We start from the raw sequence: 20,979 nt of genomic DNA, 5'->3' as shown, positions 1-20,979 counted from the left end.
TGAATTTTTTCCCCGTCTTCCCCTTCTTTCACCCAATGGGAACCAAAGCCGACGCGATGGGCGGATCTTCTCGTCTGAGCAAAGGCACCCGGCGGCTCTCCTCAGAACGAGCGGGGCGGAGTCTCGAGTAGGAACCTATCAAAGGCGGGAGAGGACGAGAGGGGCGGGGCGCCACGCCCTGAGCAGGAGGCCTCAGGATTTTGAGCTTTTCATATACAAGAGATGCGAACGTGGCTTCCGATTGGCAAAGCTAGTACCACGTGGTGTGCAAACACGACCGTACCTAGTTTTCCACCATTAACTTTACTAAAGGTTTAAAGCTTCCGCCGCGCGGCGGGGGGGGGGGAGGGGAAGAAAATAGTTCCCGAGATGCGAGAGGTTTCTGGCCTGCGTGGGCTGAGGAGACCCTCAGACAGCTCCTTACGTCCTCTCGCCTGAGGCTGGAGCGCGGCTGCAACCCGAGACGGAAGAGAAAAGGAGGCGGAGAGTGTGTGGTGACGGCGGAGGGATACGTGGTTCGCCGTGGTCGCCGGTTTGAATGGGGCGCGCGAGGCAAGAGCAGGTCGGTCGTTGGGGAGCCGCTGAGGCGCCACTGAGGCAGCTCGGCCCGCCTCGAACTGGGCAGCAGTTGAGGGGAAGTGGAGGTAAAGGGACCGGGAAATGCAGGGGGCCCTTATTAACTCTCCCAATTAATTAATCCGGAGTAACGCGTCTCTGCTATGGGGCTGCAAATGGAGCTCCTTGAGTAGTTTTGAATTTTGGCGGGGTGGGGAGCGAGATCGAGATCTACTGGGGTGATCGGGATCTACTGGGTGACTGCAGTCGATGTGTCATTCCCAAATTGTTTCAGTGGCAGCAGCTAAACGATCCTCTCTACTCCCCACTTTCCGCCCCCTATTATATAGCTCCAAGCAAAGGGGGGAACCAGGAGTTGATTTCTGTGCAGGAGGACCGTGAGACTCCCAACAAACAAAATTCCCTGGCTCCCGATTCTTTAATTCGAAGCTGTGGTTGGTGGATCTCTGGGATCTGGTCAGAAACAAAATAGTCCTGAAGTATTGCTTCTTGGCGGATACATGGTATGTATATGCATATATAGTTCTAGTTATAATCAGTTTTCCCTTTCTTTCTGGGGGTACTCAGTGGTATGCAGTACCAGCACCGTATTTTCCAGAAGAAAAGCACTGGTTATGACTGTGGGGAGATAGGCAGTGTGTCCGAGTCCCCTTCTGATTCCTGGATCCAGTGGCGTAGCGGGGGGGGTGCGGGGGGGGGCCGGCTGCACCGGGCGCAACATCTGGGGGTTAGGGTTAGGGGGCGCAAATCCACGGGTTAGGGGGCGCAAATTACTTGCCTTGCCCCAGGTGCTGACAACCCACGCTACGCCACTGGCTGGATCCAGGACGGATTCAATTCTCGTTTCCTGGGGAGGTAATGGCCCTCTCCAGTATGGTTTATTAAGGTAACAAAGGAAGTTACTCTTTGCCAGATAGCAAATGGGCAGGCCTCCCTACCTCAACTCGCTGGTAGCTAGAAAGAGTAAAGGCCAGAACTGAGGTGTGTGGGAGGTAGAAGCTAGAAGCAAGGCTGGGACACAACACCATGCCTGATTTCTGCTGGAATCCAAGGCTGAGGCTATGAGAGAAGCAAGACCCTCTCAGGGTGTTAATGCTATCAGCCCCTCCATTGGAGGCTCAGGTTGTATATACAGTACAGGCATCAAACATTTTAGGCAACCCAAATGAGGCATGATTGCTGATGGGTGGGTCCGTTTGGACCTAGAAGGCAGCAGAACAGGGCAGGGGACACTGTTCTGTGCTCCACTTATATGCACACAGTTGATGCACGTGGGTGCTAGGAACAGAACTCAAATGCAAAATTGTTGCCGCCTGTGTGCGTAAATAAACCATATATCCTAAAGACACCACAGTCTTCGCTGTCCCTCATTCTGAGGAAATCAAATCCTGCGTAAGCGCCTGGAATCTTGCACTACTTGGAGATTAGGATGGCATTCAACAATATACTGTTACAAAAGTTATGTGCCTCCGCCACATGATGGCAAGAGCCCATGGGGTTCTAGGCATTCACCCAGAGCCTCTGGTCCTAGTTTGAGGCAGAGACTGTTGTAACTTTAAGAAATATGGTTTATTCACCTATTTACATCTTTGGTCTGCATGAAGGGAGTCCATATCTTACAGCACAGTCATTTCAAGAGGGGCTGGTACCCCACAGCAGTGCATCACCTCTGCAGCCAGCCTGCATAGATATGGATCCCAGACCTTCTTTCTCCTTCCCAGAACCCCTTGCTACCAAGCTCCCTGTTCCTGTCACCTCAAACACACAGTTACCCTGGCAACCTTCCAAACCCCTGTCTCTGTACTTACTTTGGGGGGACGGGACAGTTCTCTTGCATTTTCAGTGGCTGTGTTTTGTTTCTTAATGGCCCTAGCTTGGCCAGGTTTTGTCTAGGCTAGCCCAGGAATTCCTCTTCAGTTTGCATTTCTCCCTTCACATCCCAAATCATCAAAATCCTACCATTTATTTCTAGGGTTTAGTGCCCCCCCATCTATAACTATATTTTTCCATTAGCTTAAGTAGAATTTACTGACAAAGAAACAAAATTCAAGGGTTGCAGTTATGTATTATAAGCCTTGCCTAGGTTTATATGAACTAAAGCATTCAGAAAACTCAGCGGGGCTTACTCCCAGGACTGCAGCTTTTAACAGATGCATTAGAAGCTGGTTTTCTTTCCACACTTCTTGGGGATGAAGGGTTAGCATGTAATTACTCTGAAGTAAGTACCACAGTATTCAAATGGGGTTTGCACCCAGGAAAGTAAGCCTGCAGGTTGCATCCTCACTCTGAAGTAAACCTTATGATTGTCAGTGGGATTTATTTCTGTGTAAGTAATATGCATGTGGAATTGTGATTGTGTGCTTTGAATGTGTGTTTTAGTTCTGAGCTCTATGCATTCAGTGGGGCTTACTCCCAGAGAAGTGTGCATATATTCACAGCTTTAATTTATAAAGGCCACTATTCTTTTCACATTTGGTTGGGGGGGTAAGCCTTAAATTCTCGACTGACTTTTGAAGAGGCATGCATGTATCTGTATCCTGAACCCCTACCCACCAGACAAAGAACTCCAGTTCTTGTTCTACCAAAGTCTTTAATGCTCAGATCAGATTGCTACATAAGGCAAACTATATTACAAGATTTAGCAGGTAAAATACTAGGTAAGATACATGGCTAAGCATCCAACACATGGCACACTCACAGCTAGGCCTTCCTTTTGAAGAGTGGGGCAGGTGCTTGACAAGCAGTTAAGAGTCCTGGGATTGGGCAAGCAAACAGGCACTTGTTTGACTGGGTTGGGGCATTGAATGAGGCTTTTCTGCTAGAGACATCTGTTGTTGTATCGGATTCCTCATCAAGGTCTGAATCTCATCCGCCACCCCAGTCTCTGAGCCCTCTCTCACATCAGACACTATTTTGAGTCCTCATTCCAGCATGGAATTGGCTAATATCTTGCTTTTGTCTCAAAAACAGGAGAGCTCCGGCTTTGCAATGGTATCTTGGTGCAGAAGTTGTGGTTTGGAGACAGAAGCTGTGTTCCCAGCAACGGAATGATTTGCATCACCTATAAATCAAAGGCCGTAAAGACTTTTCCAATGGAAACTCGGAGTAATAGGAAGGTGCTTTCTGAATGTTCTAATGTGCAAACCAACCTACATTTGGGGCTTGAAAACTGCATTGACAGTACAAAGAAGGCAGACAGTTGTTCATCAGATGCTCTAACAGTAGACATGTCTACCATGTACAGCAATGCAGGAAGCCATCTGGTAGAGGATCACCCCACGACCTTGGGGGATACAGACTATTTGACACCAAACAAGAATGGTTTTGATTCAACTTATGGAATATCAAGCAGCTATGCTTCACCTCCTGTAGACTTTTCTGCTCTTACAGCAGCTGATTTTGGAATCACACCAAAGTCATTTACGAAACAAAATAAAGGTAAGGATTGAGGAGGTCAGAAATATTTTTATGCAATGTTCCTTGTACATGTAGCATTCTGAATCATTTACACTACAAGAAATATGTAAATGGTAGGCATGAATTGTTAGGACATTGGCCGTCTTCTGGTGGGTCAGGACCCAGTTTTTGCCATGGCCTGCTCTAAGGTTGGTTGCAACAGCAGCGCTGCTACCATTCAGTTATAAGGTAAGAACTTTAAAAAAATGATCCATAAATGCATGTCTAGGTTGAAGGATGGGTACTGGGTCTGAAAAGGTTCAGGTGACAGGCATTTGTCACAAAAATTCTTTGGAACTGTGCGTGTATGCATGCATGCACACACATGCCAGGAGTCTATAAACAAACTTGTTATCTCATGGTGGGCGTCCTTCTCTGCCATGATGAGCATGATTTAGCTGGGTTCCTATGTTCTAACAAATAATTTGAGCCAATGTGCTCAAACATTCTCTTGCTGCTCTTCCGCACTAAACCTTGGAGCAGGGTCAAGCCCCTTTCCCACTACCAGTTGCAGGTGATACCTACTCCTGTAATTGCACTGAAATTTTCTCCCACAACAGAGTTATGGAAGTACTCCAAACACAAGGTGATACCATAGGAAAAAGAGCCCTCCCCTTCAGAAAAAGAGCAGTATCCGTGATAATCACAGGGTAATCTGAAGAAGTGTGCATGCGCATGAAAGCTTATACCTGAACAAACTTAGTTGGTCTATAAGGTGCTACTGGACAATTTTTTTATTATTTGTTTCAACAGCGTCAGAGCAACATGGCTACCTACCTGAATCTAGAATGACAGGTTTTGTTATGGCTGCCAAGGCCAGTAAAAATTTGCATTTTTTTCTGTAATGTGTTATTTTATCTACTGTTTTTTCGGTAGAGATATAAATAAAGAAAATTGGGGGTTTTTTTGTTTTGTTTTTTGAAAGAGGATGTAAAGGAGTAAAATGTTTGCTTACTTGTAAAGAAGGCAGTCTTCAACTTTTTAGCGGCTCTGGAAATGAAGGTACAGTACACTGGCATTGTTGCTTAGAAAGACTTGGAGCAGAGGTTCCCAAAGCAGTGGTTTGTGAGCTTTATACTGGTGACGTGTCTTTGAAGAGACAGTGGCTGTGCTGCTCTATTGTTATCTAAGCCTGGGCTATGCACTGTATGTTGTTTCTCTTCCATATAGCAAAGCAATCAGCATTTCTGTTGTCCTTTCGCTGTATTTTACCCAGATACAGAAGGCAGGTAGCCAGTGTTCTTGTCAGGATTGATGTCAGCTCTGAGGGCCTTTCCTGTGCTTTCTCTGGCTGTTTGTGCATGCATGCCAAGGGTCTGTCCAGGTGTGGAGCCAGTCAGACAAGTGAGGGCTTGACAGACCTTTGTTTCTATCACAAGTGCTGTCATTCCCCTCTTAATACCCGTCACGCTTCCTTTCCTTCCCTCCATCCTTAATGTCCCCCACCCTAGAAGTAGAAGCCTCCTTTCCTCCTCAACAGCCTGGAAATTCTCAATGTGAGTGGTATTGTTGAGAGACACCAGGTAAGTAGGGGTAAAACCAATAAAGTTTTCCAGGCTGTGAACCACAATGCTTGCAAGTAAGTACCGTATAAAATACAGACTACCTTTTGATCTAAGGTGCATGGGATCTAGCTTCTGAGACTGCAGCCCTATGCATGTCTACCACTGATTTTGGTGAGGCTTACCTCTGCATAGAATCAGGTGCATGGTGCTCCCTTGAATGACCACCCCTTGAAGCAATAGAAGCCATTCCTCTTCAACAGCCCTGATATTGTTGAGAGACACCAAGTAAGATAGGGAATTAAAATTACTGCAACAGGCCGGGGGGGGTGTTTTGTCTGCCAAGACCCTCAGCAATTTTTATGTGATCTATGGAACAGAAAGATATGGGAACCACTGACTTGACACTTGCGCTTCCTTCTCTATTCATTGAATGTTCAATATAGATTGCATTTTGTTTTAGGGGACTCAGAAAACCTGTTAAAAAAATTTAGACGGCGGTCTACAATTGGAGTGCGGGGTTCTCCAGAAAATAATTCTCTTATCCAATACATTGCTCACCAAAAGAGAATAAAGAAGCAAGATACTCTGGTAGGTGTGTTGTAATCTGTAATGTGGACATGGAAGCAGCTAATTGCAGATGTTTGCAATGTACATCCATTTCTAAAGTCTGCTTTACAGCAGTGAAGTAGATGCTGCCTCTGGGACCAAACAAAGAGGGTGCTGGGTTCTATAGAGTTTTGATGGATGCCCATAGCAGGGGCCAAAAGCATAGCTTTGATAATCAGCTCAAACTTTTGCTCAGCACCCATACTGCCTCTGCCTCAGGGGCTGGGTTTTGTCTGATGACAGATGGGAGTGCCTCCTTCCCAGGTCCAAGTTGAGCTTGGACTCCTCACTGTCACCTTGAGTCTTGGAGGCACTAATGCATAGGGAGGGTCAGTGTTCCTGTACGGAAATCATGTTTATTATTTTTTAAGTATGTTAATAATAATAATAATAATAATAATAATAATAATAATAATAAAAATTATTTATATCCCGCCCTCCCCAGCCGAAGCCGGGCTCAGGGCAGCTAACAACAATAAAACAGTACAACAGTACAACACAACACTCTAAAATCATTCATTATAAAATGATTCAAATCAAACCACTGGCAACCATTGGGCCAGAGCTCCGCGAAGATTGCCGAAGGAGGGAGTCAGGCTGTGCCCTGGCCAAAGGCCTGGTGGAACAACTCTGTCTTGCAGGCCCTGCGGAAAGATGTCAAGTCCCGCAGGGCCCTAGTCTCTTGTGACAGAGTGTTCCACCAGATCGGAGCCACAGCCAAAAAAGCCCTGGCTCTAGTTGAGGCCAGCCTAACCTCTCTGTGGCCTGGGACCTTCAAGATGTTTTTATTTGAAGACCATAAGTTTCTCTGTGGGACATACCAGGAGAATTACTGAATTACTGAATTGTTGTGGCCTATGGGTTTAAACAAAGAGATTTTAAAAATCTGAGAATAAAAAGTGACTATATCCAGGTCAGATATAATGAAGCACAACAAAATTAAATTATGATTTGCCATGCTAAATTAGTCTTTTTTTGGAGGTGGGTGACAGAGGAAATTGGGTTAAATTGCATGGGTGGTTCCAAATAAGACACACACACCCTTCTTCAGGTGGAAGCCATAATTGAATAACCATTTCTTAAAATACTTACATTCACTTTAAAAATTATAAAACAAGTATAATGAAAACAATGTGCAAAGTACACTTCATGTGCAACATGATAAAAACCTTTGGATTGTCAGAACTGGTAATCAGTGTAGGAAATATAATTTAGGTGCAATTAAACTTGACATTTGCTTTATGATTGATATGGAAGAAAAGCAAGGCTGTTCTGTGAGACAGTCATTTGTTTTTATGGTGCAATTGTTTGGATTTTTTTTTCTGGTATCTTTGAACAGGCTAGTCCTCTTCAATGTCGAAACACTTGGCTAAAGGACAAGATAGCTGCATTCCAGTTTTCCTTTAAACCACTTGAGGAATCCAAGGAAAGTGCAATCCATATAACTGGCAGCTGTAAGTAAGGAAAATCGAAATTCAGCCTATATTATGTGTATTTGCTATTGAACGTAACAAACAAGTCCAAGAAAGCAACTTAAATTCCGTAATTCAAACGTTTCAGGTTAAGAACGGACCTCTGGAACGAATTAAATACTTAACCCGAGGTACCACTGTAATTGTAACTCCAAGCCAATTTAAGCTTTTGATCTTGCAAGCCTACAAAAGTTACTGTATAGTCACTAAAATTGCAAATTGCTCTTCAATTGCTACAATTTCACAGGCGCTCACACCCGTAAATGGCAAATGAACAGTCTCAAGCTCACAAATCGGCAATAAAACATTGCTTCCCCCTCCTTTTTTTTTACCATATGTGTTTCAGCAGCAATATCATAAAAGCCAATTTATGTAAGATCACAAATTTAAGTCGCACTTTAGCTTTTCATGGTTGGAATTGGGGGGGGGGGATGAGGTTTATATTCAGGCTAATACGGTACTTTTTAGATAGTTAGTTTTCAGTAGTTTCAGTATCTAGTGTCTTCATCAATATTTTATCTCATCTGCTTGAAATAACTGCCAGAAATCTTGTAAACCACTTTGGGAGGTTACTGTACTTTTTCGTTTATAAGACTAGGTTTTTTTATGTTAATGTTTAAAAATTGGGGTCGTCTTATACACAGATAGTGCTGAGTGTATTTTCTTAATTTTGAGTCCCCAAGAATAGGGGGCATCTTATACATGGGAGCGTGTTATACATGGAAAAATACGGTATATACCTGGAAAACAGTATACAAATGCTTTTAAATAAATAATATAAATGAATTAAATGCAGCTATGAAAACTGACACAAGCCTGCATGAGCAATCCAAAGTGGGCCTATCAGAATGTAAGGATTTTGAGGAAAATCGACACTGGAAATCTGTCAGTAGAGGAAGAACCCCAGCTGATATTCAAGGCGACAGTACTGTATCTTCATTACAGAAACATCTCATCATCAGCACTACTGCTGTTTCTAAGGTATTCTTTCTCTTTCTCTTTTTGTGTGTGTCTGTTGAAACTGGTGACATTAAATTCCCTCTCTAGCTATGTCTCTCGTTCTAAATAAATAAAATTGAAAGCACTATCAAGAGCCTCAGGCTATTCACAATATTTCCCATAAAATACTAGGAAGTAAGTATTTTCTTTGAACTTCTACTGACAAGAGAAGAAAGTATTATGGAGTAGTGTCCAGATGTTTTTAGAAACGTTTATCTCTGAAGTTCTTTTTCAACTTGTATACTGATATCTTCAATTCCAATTATCAGAACTTGGAATTTCTGGTGGGGTGAAAGCCACAATGTAAACCAGCCAGAAAAAGATATTGTTTTCTTCCAAACCATTCTACCACAATTTTTCTCAGAGCAGAGAAGATGATAGCTGCTTTGTAAAAATTGCATTGTCTCTTACCTTCTCAAAGCCAAAGAGAGTTTTCTTTGTTTGTTGTGAAGAAGCTTCTGAGGCCCTGGATTTTGGGGAACCTTCTCTGTCTCATGGGTTTTGCCGCTGTAGCAGCTGTAATCTGTTTCTTTCATGTGGAATTTTGCCAGAGAGGATGAAAATTCTGCATTTTTCCTTTTGTGGACTCCACAAAAGCAGCAAGATCTGGCTCCTCTCCCCTACTGAAGCTAGATAAAAGGCACATTATTCTTCACAGGAGTGGAGGTAATGATGCCTTCTCCATAACTCCTCTTCCAGCTTTTGATGTGTTTTGCTGAAAACTAGCTCACGCTTGGACAAAACCAGTGGTTTGGTTGATGCCTCAGCAGTCTCCATGGTCTGTGTCCCACCTCCATTTCACCCCCATTTTCCTTCTAAAGCATTTTTTGGTATGCATGTATAATTATTATTATTTTTATTTTTATTATTATTATTATTATTTATACCCCACCCATCTGGCTGAGTTTCCCCAGCCACTCTGGGCGGCTTGTATCCCAAGCTTTTGAATGTTGTCAGTATTTGGTCATCTACAGTGTTTCTCAACCTTTTTCCGACTGTGGGCCCTTTTTTCTTTCCTCTTGATACCCTTGAGGGGGTCCAGAAAGCAACTCTGCCTCAGGTTACTCCCCTCCATCTCTGGCAGAATCTCTCCCACAAGTGGGAGGGGCGTTGCCATTGCCACAGACCAGAACAGGAAGCCTGATTTTGGTTTCTTAGAATTCCTAAACAATGCCAAGTATGAGGCATGGTAAACCAAGTTTACACTATGAGGCTTGTGTAAACTAAGTGATGTGTCCTTTAAAAATTGACATTTCAAATATCCCCTGCTGTTCCTAGGTTATTCCAGTCTTGCAGGCAGATACTAGGGAATCTGGATGCATCCCTTTGGAACCAACGCCAGATAAGTCAAAGGCTGTGTGTGGTGAGTACTAACATCCATGTTATTAAGGCTTTATTAAAACAAAAACGTGTAAGTGTTTTCTTTTTGAATGTGATGTTTGAAAATAGAACTAAAATCGTAACTTTGATATATATTGTACAAGACAATACCAATAGTGCAGTGGAAGGTTTAATAGCTTACTTTAAGCTGCCCTGATTAATAATAATCATAATCATAAAAAAGAAGGGTGGGATGTAATTCTTAAATTGTAATCTAAAACTGTTATTTCTGATCAAATATGCAAGTAAGTGTATTAAGCGACGTTTTGAAAGATAGTAGCGTACGTTACCAGGAAATGATGCTTAACAACTATGCTTATCAAATAGATGGTTTTATAAAAAAATTGGGAAGTTTTTGAAATATGGAACAAAAAGCCACTTGGGGGGTGTTTTTACATAAGATTCCCATCTGTTTTGTGATGGTTTGATACAGTGTTGGTAGTTGAAAACTAAAATTAGTCCAGCTAAAATCACAAGTCACTAAGTATTGTTTTCACATAAAAATAAAAATATGATGGTTCTTGATAAAGTAAAAATCAGTTATCTTTCCTTGCTCCCTTATGCATGGAAAGAAAGTCTCATTTAGTTCAGTGACACTTACATGTAAAGGATTGCAGGCTTAATCCTTTATAAAATAGGGAAGTACACAAGAAAATTGTAGGCAATTTTAGCGCATAACAAATGCTCACAATATTTTAGCAATACTGTACATAGTACAGGAAGGCCTTGAAAAATCATTGGCTTAATGCTGCCACACACCCCTTGGAAAGTCTTTCTGGCAAGCATAGAATTGGATCTATATCGTCCCCCTGAACCAAAATCAAACTTGTCAATTTCACTGATGTGAAGAAAGATCCTTTGGTGTGGGTTGGATAGCCTTTCATGAAAATACTACTTCAGTGTTGCTGTTGACTCTAGTAATGTGATATTACTAGATTTGTAAGAAACATGCTCTCTTTCCCTCACGCCCAATGTTCTACTAGTATATCCTAGAGAGAATTTTTCACATGGCCACATACACATGTACACAGTAGAATTATTGAATATATTTTAGCAATACAAATAGTTTGTAGCTTACTCATCTCCTCCCCACTTTTTTTTTTTAACTACCCGTGCAGAATTAAGCAGCAATGCTACATCTAATCAAAGCTGTAAGAAAGTTAGATTTGCAGAAAAACAGAGCTTGGAAATATTTGATGGAAACAAGCCACCCATTACCCCCATACGAAAAGAACAATTGCCTTCTAATTCTCTTCATTCTGCTTTGAAGAAAACGCCAGTAACTACGTTCACAGAAGACATGAAGGTTGGTTATATGACCATCATTTGTGTAGTATAAGCTTTGTGTGTGTAGCAAAATCATTAAAATTGGGAAAACCTAAACATATTTGAAAGTCAACATTTGTTTAGATTTCATAAACAGAACAGACCACCTACAAAAACCCATTCAGCAGCTGAAGATTGATAACACTACTCTTTTATAGGGACATCTTGATAAAAGGACGGAGGAAGGAAGTGAAGTGCTCCCAGATTGCAAAAACTTTGAAACACTGCAAATAGGTTTGAAATGCTTTCTCTCTTCCCACCCCTCTACCATGAACTCAAACTTATTCCTAAGTCCTTAGACATGAATTGAACTTGGTTGCATGAAACTATATAGGAATCTGTCAACACAGCTTGAACGTTCATCTTGTACAAGTAATATTACAGAAAGAAGTACCGGACCAATAGCTGAAATGAAGATATGCAGCAATGATCTAGAATCTGACATATTTGACACCTTTCTGTAGATCGTCCGTTACGTAGACGAAGAGAAGCCATGTTCAGTGCATCAGGTTCAAGAGAAAAAAGTTCTATCAAAAGTCCTGACAAGCAGCCCTCGTCCCAGCCAAACTTTGATTATGTTGATGTAAGTTGGCTTCACACTTTTTTTTGTGTTGTGCCATTTTTATATATTTGAAGCAGGAATGTTCAGATATCTGTCTGGATTAACCCTTCTCTTGCCATATTTAGCACTGTACACATTTGCATTTTATTGTAAAGCATGTTTGTAATTTTACTTTTGTATTACAGGAGCTTCTTCAACAATCACCTGATGTATCCACTTCTGAATATGCTGTAAACTCTGATCTGGAAGGTGAAGTTCTGTTCCTGTATTCTTACAGTTGAATTATTCACCATCATGAGTTAATTCATGTATTACACATTACCACTGAAATTTAAGAGTTGCCACTCTGTGGTTTTGTGTTACAGCAGAATGTTAAATATGAACCTCATGCCATGTTGCTGGCTCATGGAGAGGGGCAATACTGTTATGTGAAGGAATTATGTAATTTGATAGGTTCGTGAGGTTTCCATTTACAGATATTACTGATGGGGTGTGGGACACAACTAGGGTGAAGCATTTTCCACACCATGACAGTCTTGACAATAAATGGTAAACTAAAAAACAATGTGAGGCTGCCAGATTATTGGGAATATCCAACTAAGTCATACTCAGAATGGATCCACTGAAATTAATTGTTTTCATTTGATCTGCTCTTGAGTCTGATAAAAACTGGAGATCACCAGTTAGTTCTGACCCACCAATATTAAATGCAACACTTCCTGAGTGTATATTACCATGTTGTTATAGACTTGGGATATTTTCAGTAGAAAATAAATGCCTAAGCACATAGTCCTTGTGTATAATAAATGCATGAGCACTGGAAGGATTCTAACGGAAAAGGTTTGAATTACTGGTTAAAACTTTTGGAAGGAGCCAATTGCTGCATATGCAGCAAGCTATCAGTGTGGCTGAGCTATAGTGTCAAACCTGCAGATGTAATTTGAGTCTTGTTCTCATTTTTAGAAACAAAAAATAGTAATCCGGCATTCCAGGCAACTTCCACTAGAACCACCAGGTCATCTGCTAAAAGGAAGGTGGGTTTATTCCTTTATCAGCACAGAGTTACTCTTTCTTAAGAACTAACATTGCAGTAAGTGAATATATTGCTTTTTTATTATTTGCATGATGATTTCATAATTTGTTGTATATCATACATCACTCAGGTATATTTTAATGTTGAACAGTTTAGAAATGTATACATAGAGAAATATGTGTAAAATACTTTGTTTAGATTTGATATACTCACACCTGTGAATTTACACAGAAACGTTTTTCAGTCTTCCATCAGCTATTTTGTACATGCTAGTTACTTTTAGAATTTGTAATAAATTAATATCTCTTGCATAATAAAAAAAAACTGGCAGAGAAAATTATCAGTGAAATGAGAATTTCCTTTGAAGTTTTGTAGCTGCATAATACTACTTTGCATTTTTTAAATACACTTTGCCATATGTAATTTTTGTACTATAGCAGCCTCTTGACTTTTTAAAATTGGTGTTTCTCTTCCAGTCTATCAACAAAGCAGAAGAAATGGCTCTTAACCCTACAAAAAAACTCCTCCCAAAATCCACCAAATTCCAAAAGGCAGAAGCGGCAACGAAATCGACTGAAAAGAGAACAGTAAGTTACACAGGTTTAAAACTAACCGCTCCCATATGCTTTAAAAATAGGCTACAGATGGTTTGTTTTTAAAAACAGACTTTTAAGCCACTTACTGTAAGTGTGTCCTATAAGCAGCATTCCTTGCATTGGTGGAATCCTAGCCCAGCTGTGAAGGCATGAACTCAGTGTTTCTCAGTATTCTCCTACACACACAAAGAAAATAAGAAAATGTTTTAGCCACTGTGCACTTTGTCACCACTGTCCCCTCTTCACTCCTGTGCCCTGAATGAAAGGGAGGGAAGCTGGTATCCAATCAGGATTAATGTTGGAAAGGGAGTTTGCTCAGCCTACATGTGTCCCAGCAAAAAAATTAGAAGCCTAGTTTCTAGCAGAATTTTCAAATGTTATTGTTCACTTTCCAAGGGTAGTTATTTATTTTATTTTCAGTGTCAGGGTTATTAATTATTTTCATGGGTGCTGTGTTGTCGACCCTCGTTCAGTGTAGTTGTCACTAGTACACTAAAAGGTAAAGCACCCCTGACACTTAAGTCCAGTTGCAGACGACTCTGGGGTTGCGGTGCTCATCTTGCTTTACAGGCTGAGGGAGTTGGCATTTGTCCTCAGACACTTTTTCCGGGTCATGTGGCCAGCATGACTAAGCCGCCTCTGGCTCAACCAAATCCCAAAACCAGAGCAGCACACGGAAACGCCATTTACCTTCCCGCCGCTTTCAAACTGCTAGGTTGGCAGGAGCTAGGACAGAGCAATGGGAGCTCACCCCGTCGTGGGGATTCAAACTGCCGACCTTCTGATTGGCAAGCCCAAGAGACTCATGGGTTTAGACCACAGCGCCACCCACATCCCTTAAGGTAAAGTTAAAGGTGAATGATTATCTGTCAGGAGAAGGAGTGTTCCATTGTGTCTTCTAAATATCACCAGGCTGTCAGAAGCAAGGTTTTTGGAAAAGGGAAAAGAAGGAAAAAGAAGGAAAAAGCATTGTATGGGGAGCGACAAACTGTTTCAAAGAAACCTCTCTTGAGCCCAATTCCAGAGATGACAGAAGATTTCTCTTTTATGTCATCTTATCAAAGCACACCAAAGTCAGAAGTTTCTATCTTCGGTATGTAAAACTGTTGTTTGCTTTTCTGTTTTCTGTAATTAGTAGCTGATTTAGAGTTCATTTTAATTAGTTTTGCATGCTGACAGCAGGGTTTTTTGTTTCTATCAGCAGGTTTTGAAACGGCTCAGTCTGCTGAAGGTGTCACTTAAAATCTTCTTAATGGCTAGGCCAAAAATTACTAGCAGACCTTGACATTTGAATCTAAGTCTCATTTAGCATTTAATAGCCTGGCCCTTTTCTGTGGCATCAAAGCAGCTAAGTAAGAGGTAGGGTAAGCAGAGAAATTGGTCAAAGAGAATATTTCAGGAGAGAAGTTGGAAGTCTTTTGGAAGACCAAAAATAAATCCTACACAAATTGGCCACTGTTTTACTTTCGGGTCATTCCATATCAAGTGATCCAACTTTTTTATCTCATGTCATCTAATTTTCTTAATATTTTGTACACTTGTTGAAAGATCAGAACTGATTTAAATCTAAAATTTTATTTTTTATCTCATCTTGTTTGTGAGTTAATGAGGATTTGAAATGTAAAAAAAATGACAACTTTGGCCTTACCGAACTACACAAAACCTTAAAGCTCAGCCCAGAATTGAGATACATCAAAACTAAAAACACCAATCTCTTCAGAACTTCATGGGCTTTAATATGATATGGATTGGATTGGGATGATATGTAACATGATGGACTTACTTTAAATTTTAAATGTAAGTTACAAAATTGAAAATTTTTAAAAATATGTTTAAAAAGTTCAAAAATTGTGTTGATTATTTAATATTTCTAAGAGCTACCTGCAAAATTTCATCTTGGGATTTCAATGGGATCACATTATTTATATTGTACAGACATGTCTGCCTTACTGGGTTCTATTTAGGATAATCCTATTTAGGATTTTCTTGGAGCAAAATATAACAGAATAAACAAGACTTAAAACTATAATATCATTTGCTGCAGGCATTTCTTTGAAAAGTTATTCAGTTAAAAGGTACCTGAAAAGCTAGTCAGCCTTTTCTTTTAAAAATGTGTTCCAAAGCAGAGTGATAACTTGCTGTTGCATGATAGAAATAACGCATTGAAAAAATTATTGTTAGTACTTCATTTCATGAACTTTAGAACAAAATGCATATCACTGACTTCAAAAGAGTAAGATCTGTGAAAAGCGCTTTACTGTTCAGACATCATGCAGAGCTACTGTTTGTGCTGTCCATAGTTTAAAACTGCATGGTTTTGTGCAGTCACCTCCAGAGGCAGTGCAAAACCATGCCTGTGATTTCTCATGCCAAACCATCCCTTAACCATACTTTATGTATTTTTAGCCATTTGGTATTATGTATTTGCCTCACACCTGATGATTAAACAGAAACAACTTTCTTTTCTGATTGAAACTTTATTATCTTAGATGATTCCAGCTCTAGTGTCCTGAATGCAGAAAACCAACCTAACATACAAGATAGTAGTAGGAAGGACAACAGCTGTCTGCATTCTAGCCTCAATCTTGTGACGGAAGATGCTTTACCTGATAATGTATCTGGCTCATCCTCGCAGCTTCTTGACACGGCTACAAATGATATGAAAGATACTCTTCCTTGGAACCCACTTGAAAAGAGCTCTCCTGAGAAACCGAACAGCTGCTATTTCCCAAGTGTTGAGGATTTTGAGTCTAAAGCACCTGGAAACAACGCCAGTGTTCCTAGAGATAATGTCAACAAACTGCCTCCTTGGACAGTAAATGACTCTGAACTCCTAGATAATTTACAGTGTTCTATAGAGGAATCTTTCATGAGTGTAACCAGAAGTAATAAAAAAAGGGTGAGACGTAGCATGAGACTGCTTAAAGATGCGGAAAATGATGGGCTTGCCTGGATTCAGATGCCTGATGATAATGTCCTAGGCCAAGCTATCCTGGGTTCTGCTGGCAAAGCCCGGAAACGAAAGTCCACCTCCCATTGTCCAGAAGTGGAGCCACTTCATCCAAAGCAAGGGACTGGGGACCAAATGCTCTTGCCAATGAAGGAAGGGCAGAAGAAAACCCATGTTGCAATGGGCCCTTCTGGATCCAGGAGGAAGAGCATCAGTGTGCCGAGTCTTGAAGAAAACCAAAATGCCACCTTGCACAACCAGAGAAACAGAAGAAGAAGCCTTGGCTACAAAAGTGATTGCTGTTACCAAAAGGATCTCATAAATCAGAAAATTATTTGAGAGTCAGACTAAAGTGCCTTTAGAAAGGTGAACATTTATGATTTCACTTCAGTGAATATAAGCCAAAACAGTGTTTATATGTGCTGGTTGATTTACATCAGTGGTTTCCAAACTTTTCCCCCATGGACTACTTGAAAACTGCTGATGGTCTTTGTGGACCACTTACCAATTTTTCTGCAAGTTGTAGCAATTCTAATGCACTATGCTAGATGCTATATTATATTTAATTGTATTTTCTTGCTATTATTTTTTATAGTGCATTACAATTAGCTTTCCATAGAATTCAAATTATAATGTGATAAATTACTATAAATTAACCTAATACAAATACAATTAAAAAACAATATGATAGAGAACTTTGAGGGAGGTGGGTTGATGTAAAATCAAAAATAGGGAAATTCAAATGATGGAGGTTCTTTTCAGAAGTAATTGGAAATATAAAGATATGGTTTATGACAGCATAAAGCTTGTAAACCCCACCCACTGTTGGCTTTTGGAGTCCCTAAATGTCAGACTGCCCACTGGGGCACAGCCAGAAAGCTGACCTCCTTGGCTAGTGATGGTAGATGATGATGGAAGCGTTGAAACCAACATAGTTTCATTTATGACATTTACAGTGCAATCCTATGCATGTTTACTCCTGCTGTGTTTTAATTGAGCTTACTGCCAAGCATTAGTGGACTGAGTTGTAGGCTAAGAAGGCATTGGGAGGGCTAGTGAACTTAAGCTTCATTGTATTTATAATCCAAATCTTTATTATGGTCATCAACCAGCATAAAAGGGTGGGATACAGTCATTTAAAAACTGAAAAGCGTTTTGGAAAGGTAAAAGGTATTAAAACAGAAGTTGAATATAAAAGTCTATAAGAAATTAGAAGCAGCTAAAATAAAAGAAACTAAAAAGGGATAGGAGCATTGGACGGGTGTGGAAGAGCATAAAAAGGCTGATATATAAAAGATTTTAGTTGCCACTGCCTATTTCCACGTGGATTGAAAATCATCGTTCATAGTTAGTGGGGCAAGGCCACGGGGAAATAAAGATAGCTTAAGCCAATGATTGAGTACGGTCACCCACACTCTTGCCTCCACTTTTGTGAAGCCTGTCTCTAGCCTCAGAGTAGCATTAGAGACCCATTTTGGGACTTGAAGGACTGACCTTAGAAATTTGGGTTGCACGAATTCTAGTGTTGCAGAATTGGAAAAGGGACCCAACTGGGCACCATAGAGAAGTTGTGCTATTGGCTTGGCTTCAAATAATTTAAGTGCTGCTGGTATATAACGACCACCTCTTGTTTTTTAAAAAAATAAGAATTTCTGATGAGCTTCTCTGAGCAATTTCAGCAGCATAGTCCCCAGAATGGAAGACTACCCCCCAGGTATTTGAAGCAGGAGACCTGCTCAATCTTGTGGCCGTCTATGCTCCAGGAGCAGCTCCTAGGCCTTTTGGCAAATGGCTGCAGTAGTTATCAGAAGGAGGCATACAATATGCCATCCAACTATCTTAGGGGCTCTGCTCCATATTTGTGTAGAGTTTAACTCCTGTCTTTTCCCAAAGATTTTCCCCTCTACAGCACGTGCCGTAACCACTTTAACTGTTGGACCCATTATTGGTCTGATAAAAGGAAATTGGGTGATAACAAATTGATCATGTTTAACCTGTCCTCTAACCACATTCCTATGTTTTGTTAAATACTCAGAGAACACTATATCCCAAGCCTTTTTCATTTATTCCATTTTGGATGGATCCTTCCTAAGGCACACTCGCACAATAGATATAAAAGAGTCCCATGCTCACCAAGTGGGAAAGCTTTCCATTACCACCTAAATAAAACCTTAAGTGTGGCCTCTTGAATTCAAACAGATACTGACTTCACAGGAAGTTTCTTCTAAAACTTGCTCCATTCATAATCCGATCTCTCCAGACATACTCTTGGTTATCCAGACGTAATTACAGTGCTCTCCAAGCAGTATTTGTGCTGTCAGCGAATAGCTCTGCAAATACCTTCACTTTTACCAGGAGTGCTGATGTCCAGTCCTTCATAAGGACCCTCTGCTTGTCAGTTTCATCATTGTCTAGGAGTGCGTTAGTCAGTTTTGTGCCTTTTGCCTTGTTGGTGTTTGTGGCAACATCTAACAGCTCAAGAGAGAATAGGTCCTTGTAACCCCTGCTAGCCAAGGATAACAAGAAAGCTGAAAAGACTCAGCATGCTATATAGTTGAATCCCATTGCCCTTTCTAATGGCTTGACTCCTTGGTTTTTTTCAAATTTTCATTCCGTATATTTTATTCTTCTGTAGCATTTTTAAACTTTTAAATGGGCATCATGTTTCTTTCTAGAAACAAAGTAATGTATCACATTTTCTCTTTTCAGAGACCGTATCCTGTGTGTATCAGAAGAGGGCAGTATGGCATAACTTACAAATGAGCATATTTTATAAGGTTGCCTTTTGTTTTGTGTACTATATAGCTCGATCTTTAAGACACGTCAGAAACATTTTAAAAAATAAAATGCTACGGGCCTGATCCATTTTAAACTAGTATTCAACTTAGTTATTTTAAAATTAATGGAAATTAGTTGTAACTAATTTGCTACATTGTCTAATCCAACCAGTTTGAAGTCTGTTCAAGCCCCTTTGGTTTCCATGGGAGAAATATAAGTACATGGTTTAATTCACTCTGTCATTATTTCATGTAGTTTCCATGGAACAGTGTCACAGTTCTTGTTCTTCCCATGTGGTCTTGTACAGATGCTTCTCATTTTCCATACATGAACCTGACAAAGTTATTTCTGTGTGGAGGATTGTATTTTGCTATAGATTGGAATTTGTTGTAAAATAGAATGAAATGCTTCAAAATATTAAGAATTCTTTATTGTGCTGTTGTGTGTGTTTTTACCTATGCATAGGAGTGTCTCTTCTTGTAATGTACATTATTATTGCATTAAGAATATAAACCTATATAAGCTTAAATTTTTGACTTTAAAAGGCTTAGTAGGCATTGATTCTTGTTCGCAAACATGAAGTAGAAAAATGTCCACCTGAAATGATTTTATTATGTTTGAAGTGTGCAACAAATTTTTGTAGAAGTAAAGTTTTTATTTTCATAATGTGTCATTAAAATACATTAGAACCTCAATCTTGTTCTTACCCCATGGCTGCTGTAGTGCAAAATGTAGTGGCTATCCTGTAAAAGGTAAGAATAGATGCTTCTTGTCTATGAATATAAATGAAAGAGTCTGGGAGTAATTTGATTATCCATGGCAATTCCTTTCCACTCCTTCCCGATTCTCAACCCCCAATCCTCTGTACCATCCAGGTGCACAATTTTTCTCCCACTGATTAATGTAGGGGTATTGCAATTTTGTCATAAGATGCTAAATACATTTCAGCAGAAGGATGAGGTAAAATGTGTTGTCTGTTCCTGAACCAACTTCAGCCTCATGGGAACTTCTGGTTTCTCTAGATCCATGGAAGAAGAGTGACTTTGAATGCCCATTTGCATGTGATAAGATCAGGAGTATGAGGCATAGCAGATCTGTCTCAAGCTGTGGCCCAAGAAACTGTTTACCTCGGGTTCTAGAGGCTCAGAAATGTCATAGCAGTGCAGACATAATTATTTCTTAAAGCCTTCAGAGATTTCTTATATCCTTTGATTTTACCTGTTCAAGACTGGGTTTTTTTTAAGGTGGTTGCAGTTTCAGTTTACTTTAATTGGTTGTGTGAAGTGGAGGTTAGCTTACAAAAACATCAGGACAAAAAAACCAATCTAGAGCATTTTATTGATACTATGGGGTAAGAATTAAATAAATTTCATCTTTTAAAATGGTTTTGCTTTCCAGTCTTTTTATTATCTGGAGTTCTGCAGTACCTTGTCATTCTGTCTTTGTGTGCTTCAGTTTTATAGACACTTGCTTTTCTCCCCGGTTTCCTATTTGTAAGTAGAAAGAACATTTGGGGTGTGAGGGGTGAGAGGAACAGGCAGATTTTACTCTGTGATGGATTGGGTTACAGATGCTGATAGGAATTGGTTGCTTATGCAGAAGAGGGTTAAAGTTGTTCATGGGAATTTTTTAAGAGCAAGCATGTAGTTGCTGCAACTCCAGTAATCCAAAGCTAGGAGCTGTAACCTGAGCCAGGGCTGAATCTAAATTGAGGACTTGGAAGTGTAAATAGTGAGTGAA

The 20,979-nt window shown here is 40.3% G+C and overlaps 1 protein-coding gene across 9 annotated transcripts; it reads left to right on the top strand.

The window, feature by feature from the left end:
* Nucleotides 1-196: 196 nt before the first annotated feature.
* On the top strand, nucleotides 197-20,624 carry CDCA2 (cell division cycle associated 2). Of its 9 annotated transcripts, none has more exons than XM_083588454.1 (16): nucleotides 197-644; nucleotides 947-1,079; nucleotides 3,547-4,014; nucleotides 5,998-6,125; nucleotides 7,483-7,597; nucleotides 8,412-8,596; nucleotides 9,893-9,977; nucleotides 11,113-11,300; nucleotides 11,479-11,554; nucleotides 11,785-11,903; nucleotides 12,068-12,131; nucleotides 12,846-12,916; nucleotides 13,392-13,502; nucleotides 14,424-14,604; nucleotides 16,001-16,827; nucleotides 19,171-20,624. In XM_083588454.1, exons 3-15 carry the CDS (start codon nucleotides 3,624-3,626, stop codon nucleotides 16,798-16,800), a joined length of 2,514 nt encoding a protein of 837 aa, XP_083444580.1. In that variant the 5' UTR covers nucleotides 197-644; nucleotides 947-1,079; nucleotides 3,547-3,623; the 3' UTR covers nucleotides 16,801-16,827; nucleotides 19,171-20,624. The 9 variants fall into 9 exon arrangements, with proteins under 9 accessions (XP_083444580.1, XP_083444576.1, XP_083444573.1 ...); XM_083588450.1 differs by having other exon boundaries at nucleotides 246-263; XM_083588449.1 differs by having other exon boundaries at nucleotides 332-562; nucleotides 906-1,079.
* The last annotated feature ends 355 nt before the right edge of the window (nucleotides 20,625-20,979 follow it).

The sequence above is a fragment of the Podarcis filfolensis genome, assembly GCF_964270895.1.
Source record: "Podarcis filfolensis genome assembly, chromosome: 15".
Classification (NCBI taxonomy): domain Eukaryota; kingdom Metazoa; phylum Chordata; class Lepidosauria; order Squamata; family Lacertidae; genus Podarcis; species Podarcis filfolensis.
Note: the sequence above shows the minus strand (reverse complement) of the source record. Positions and strands in the feature narration are given on the sequence as shown.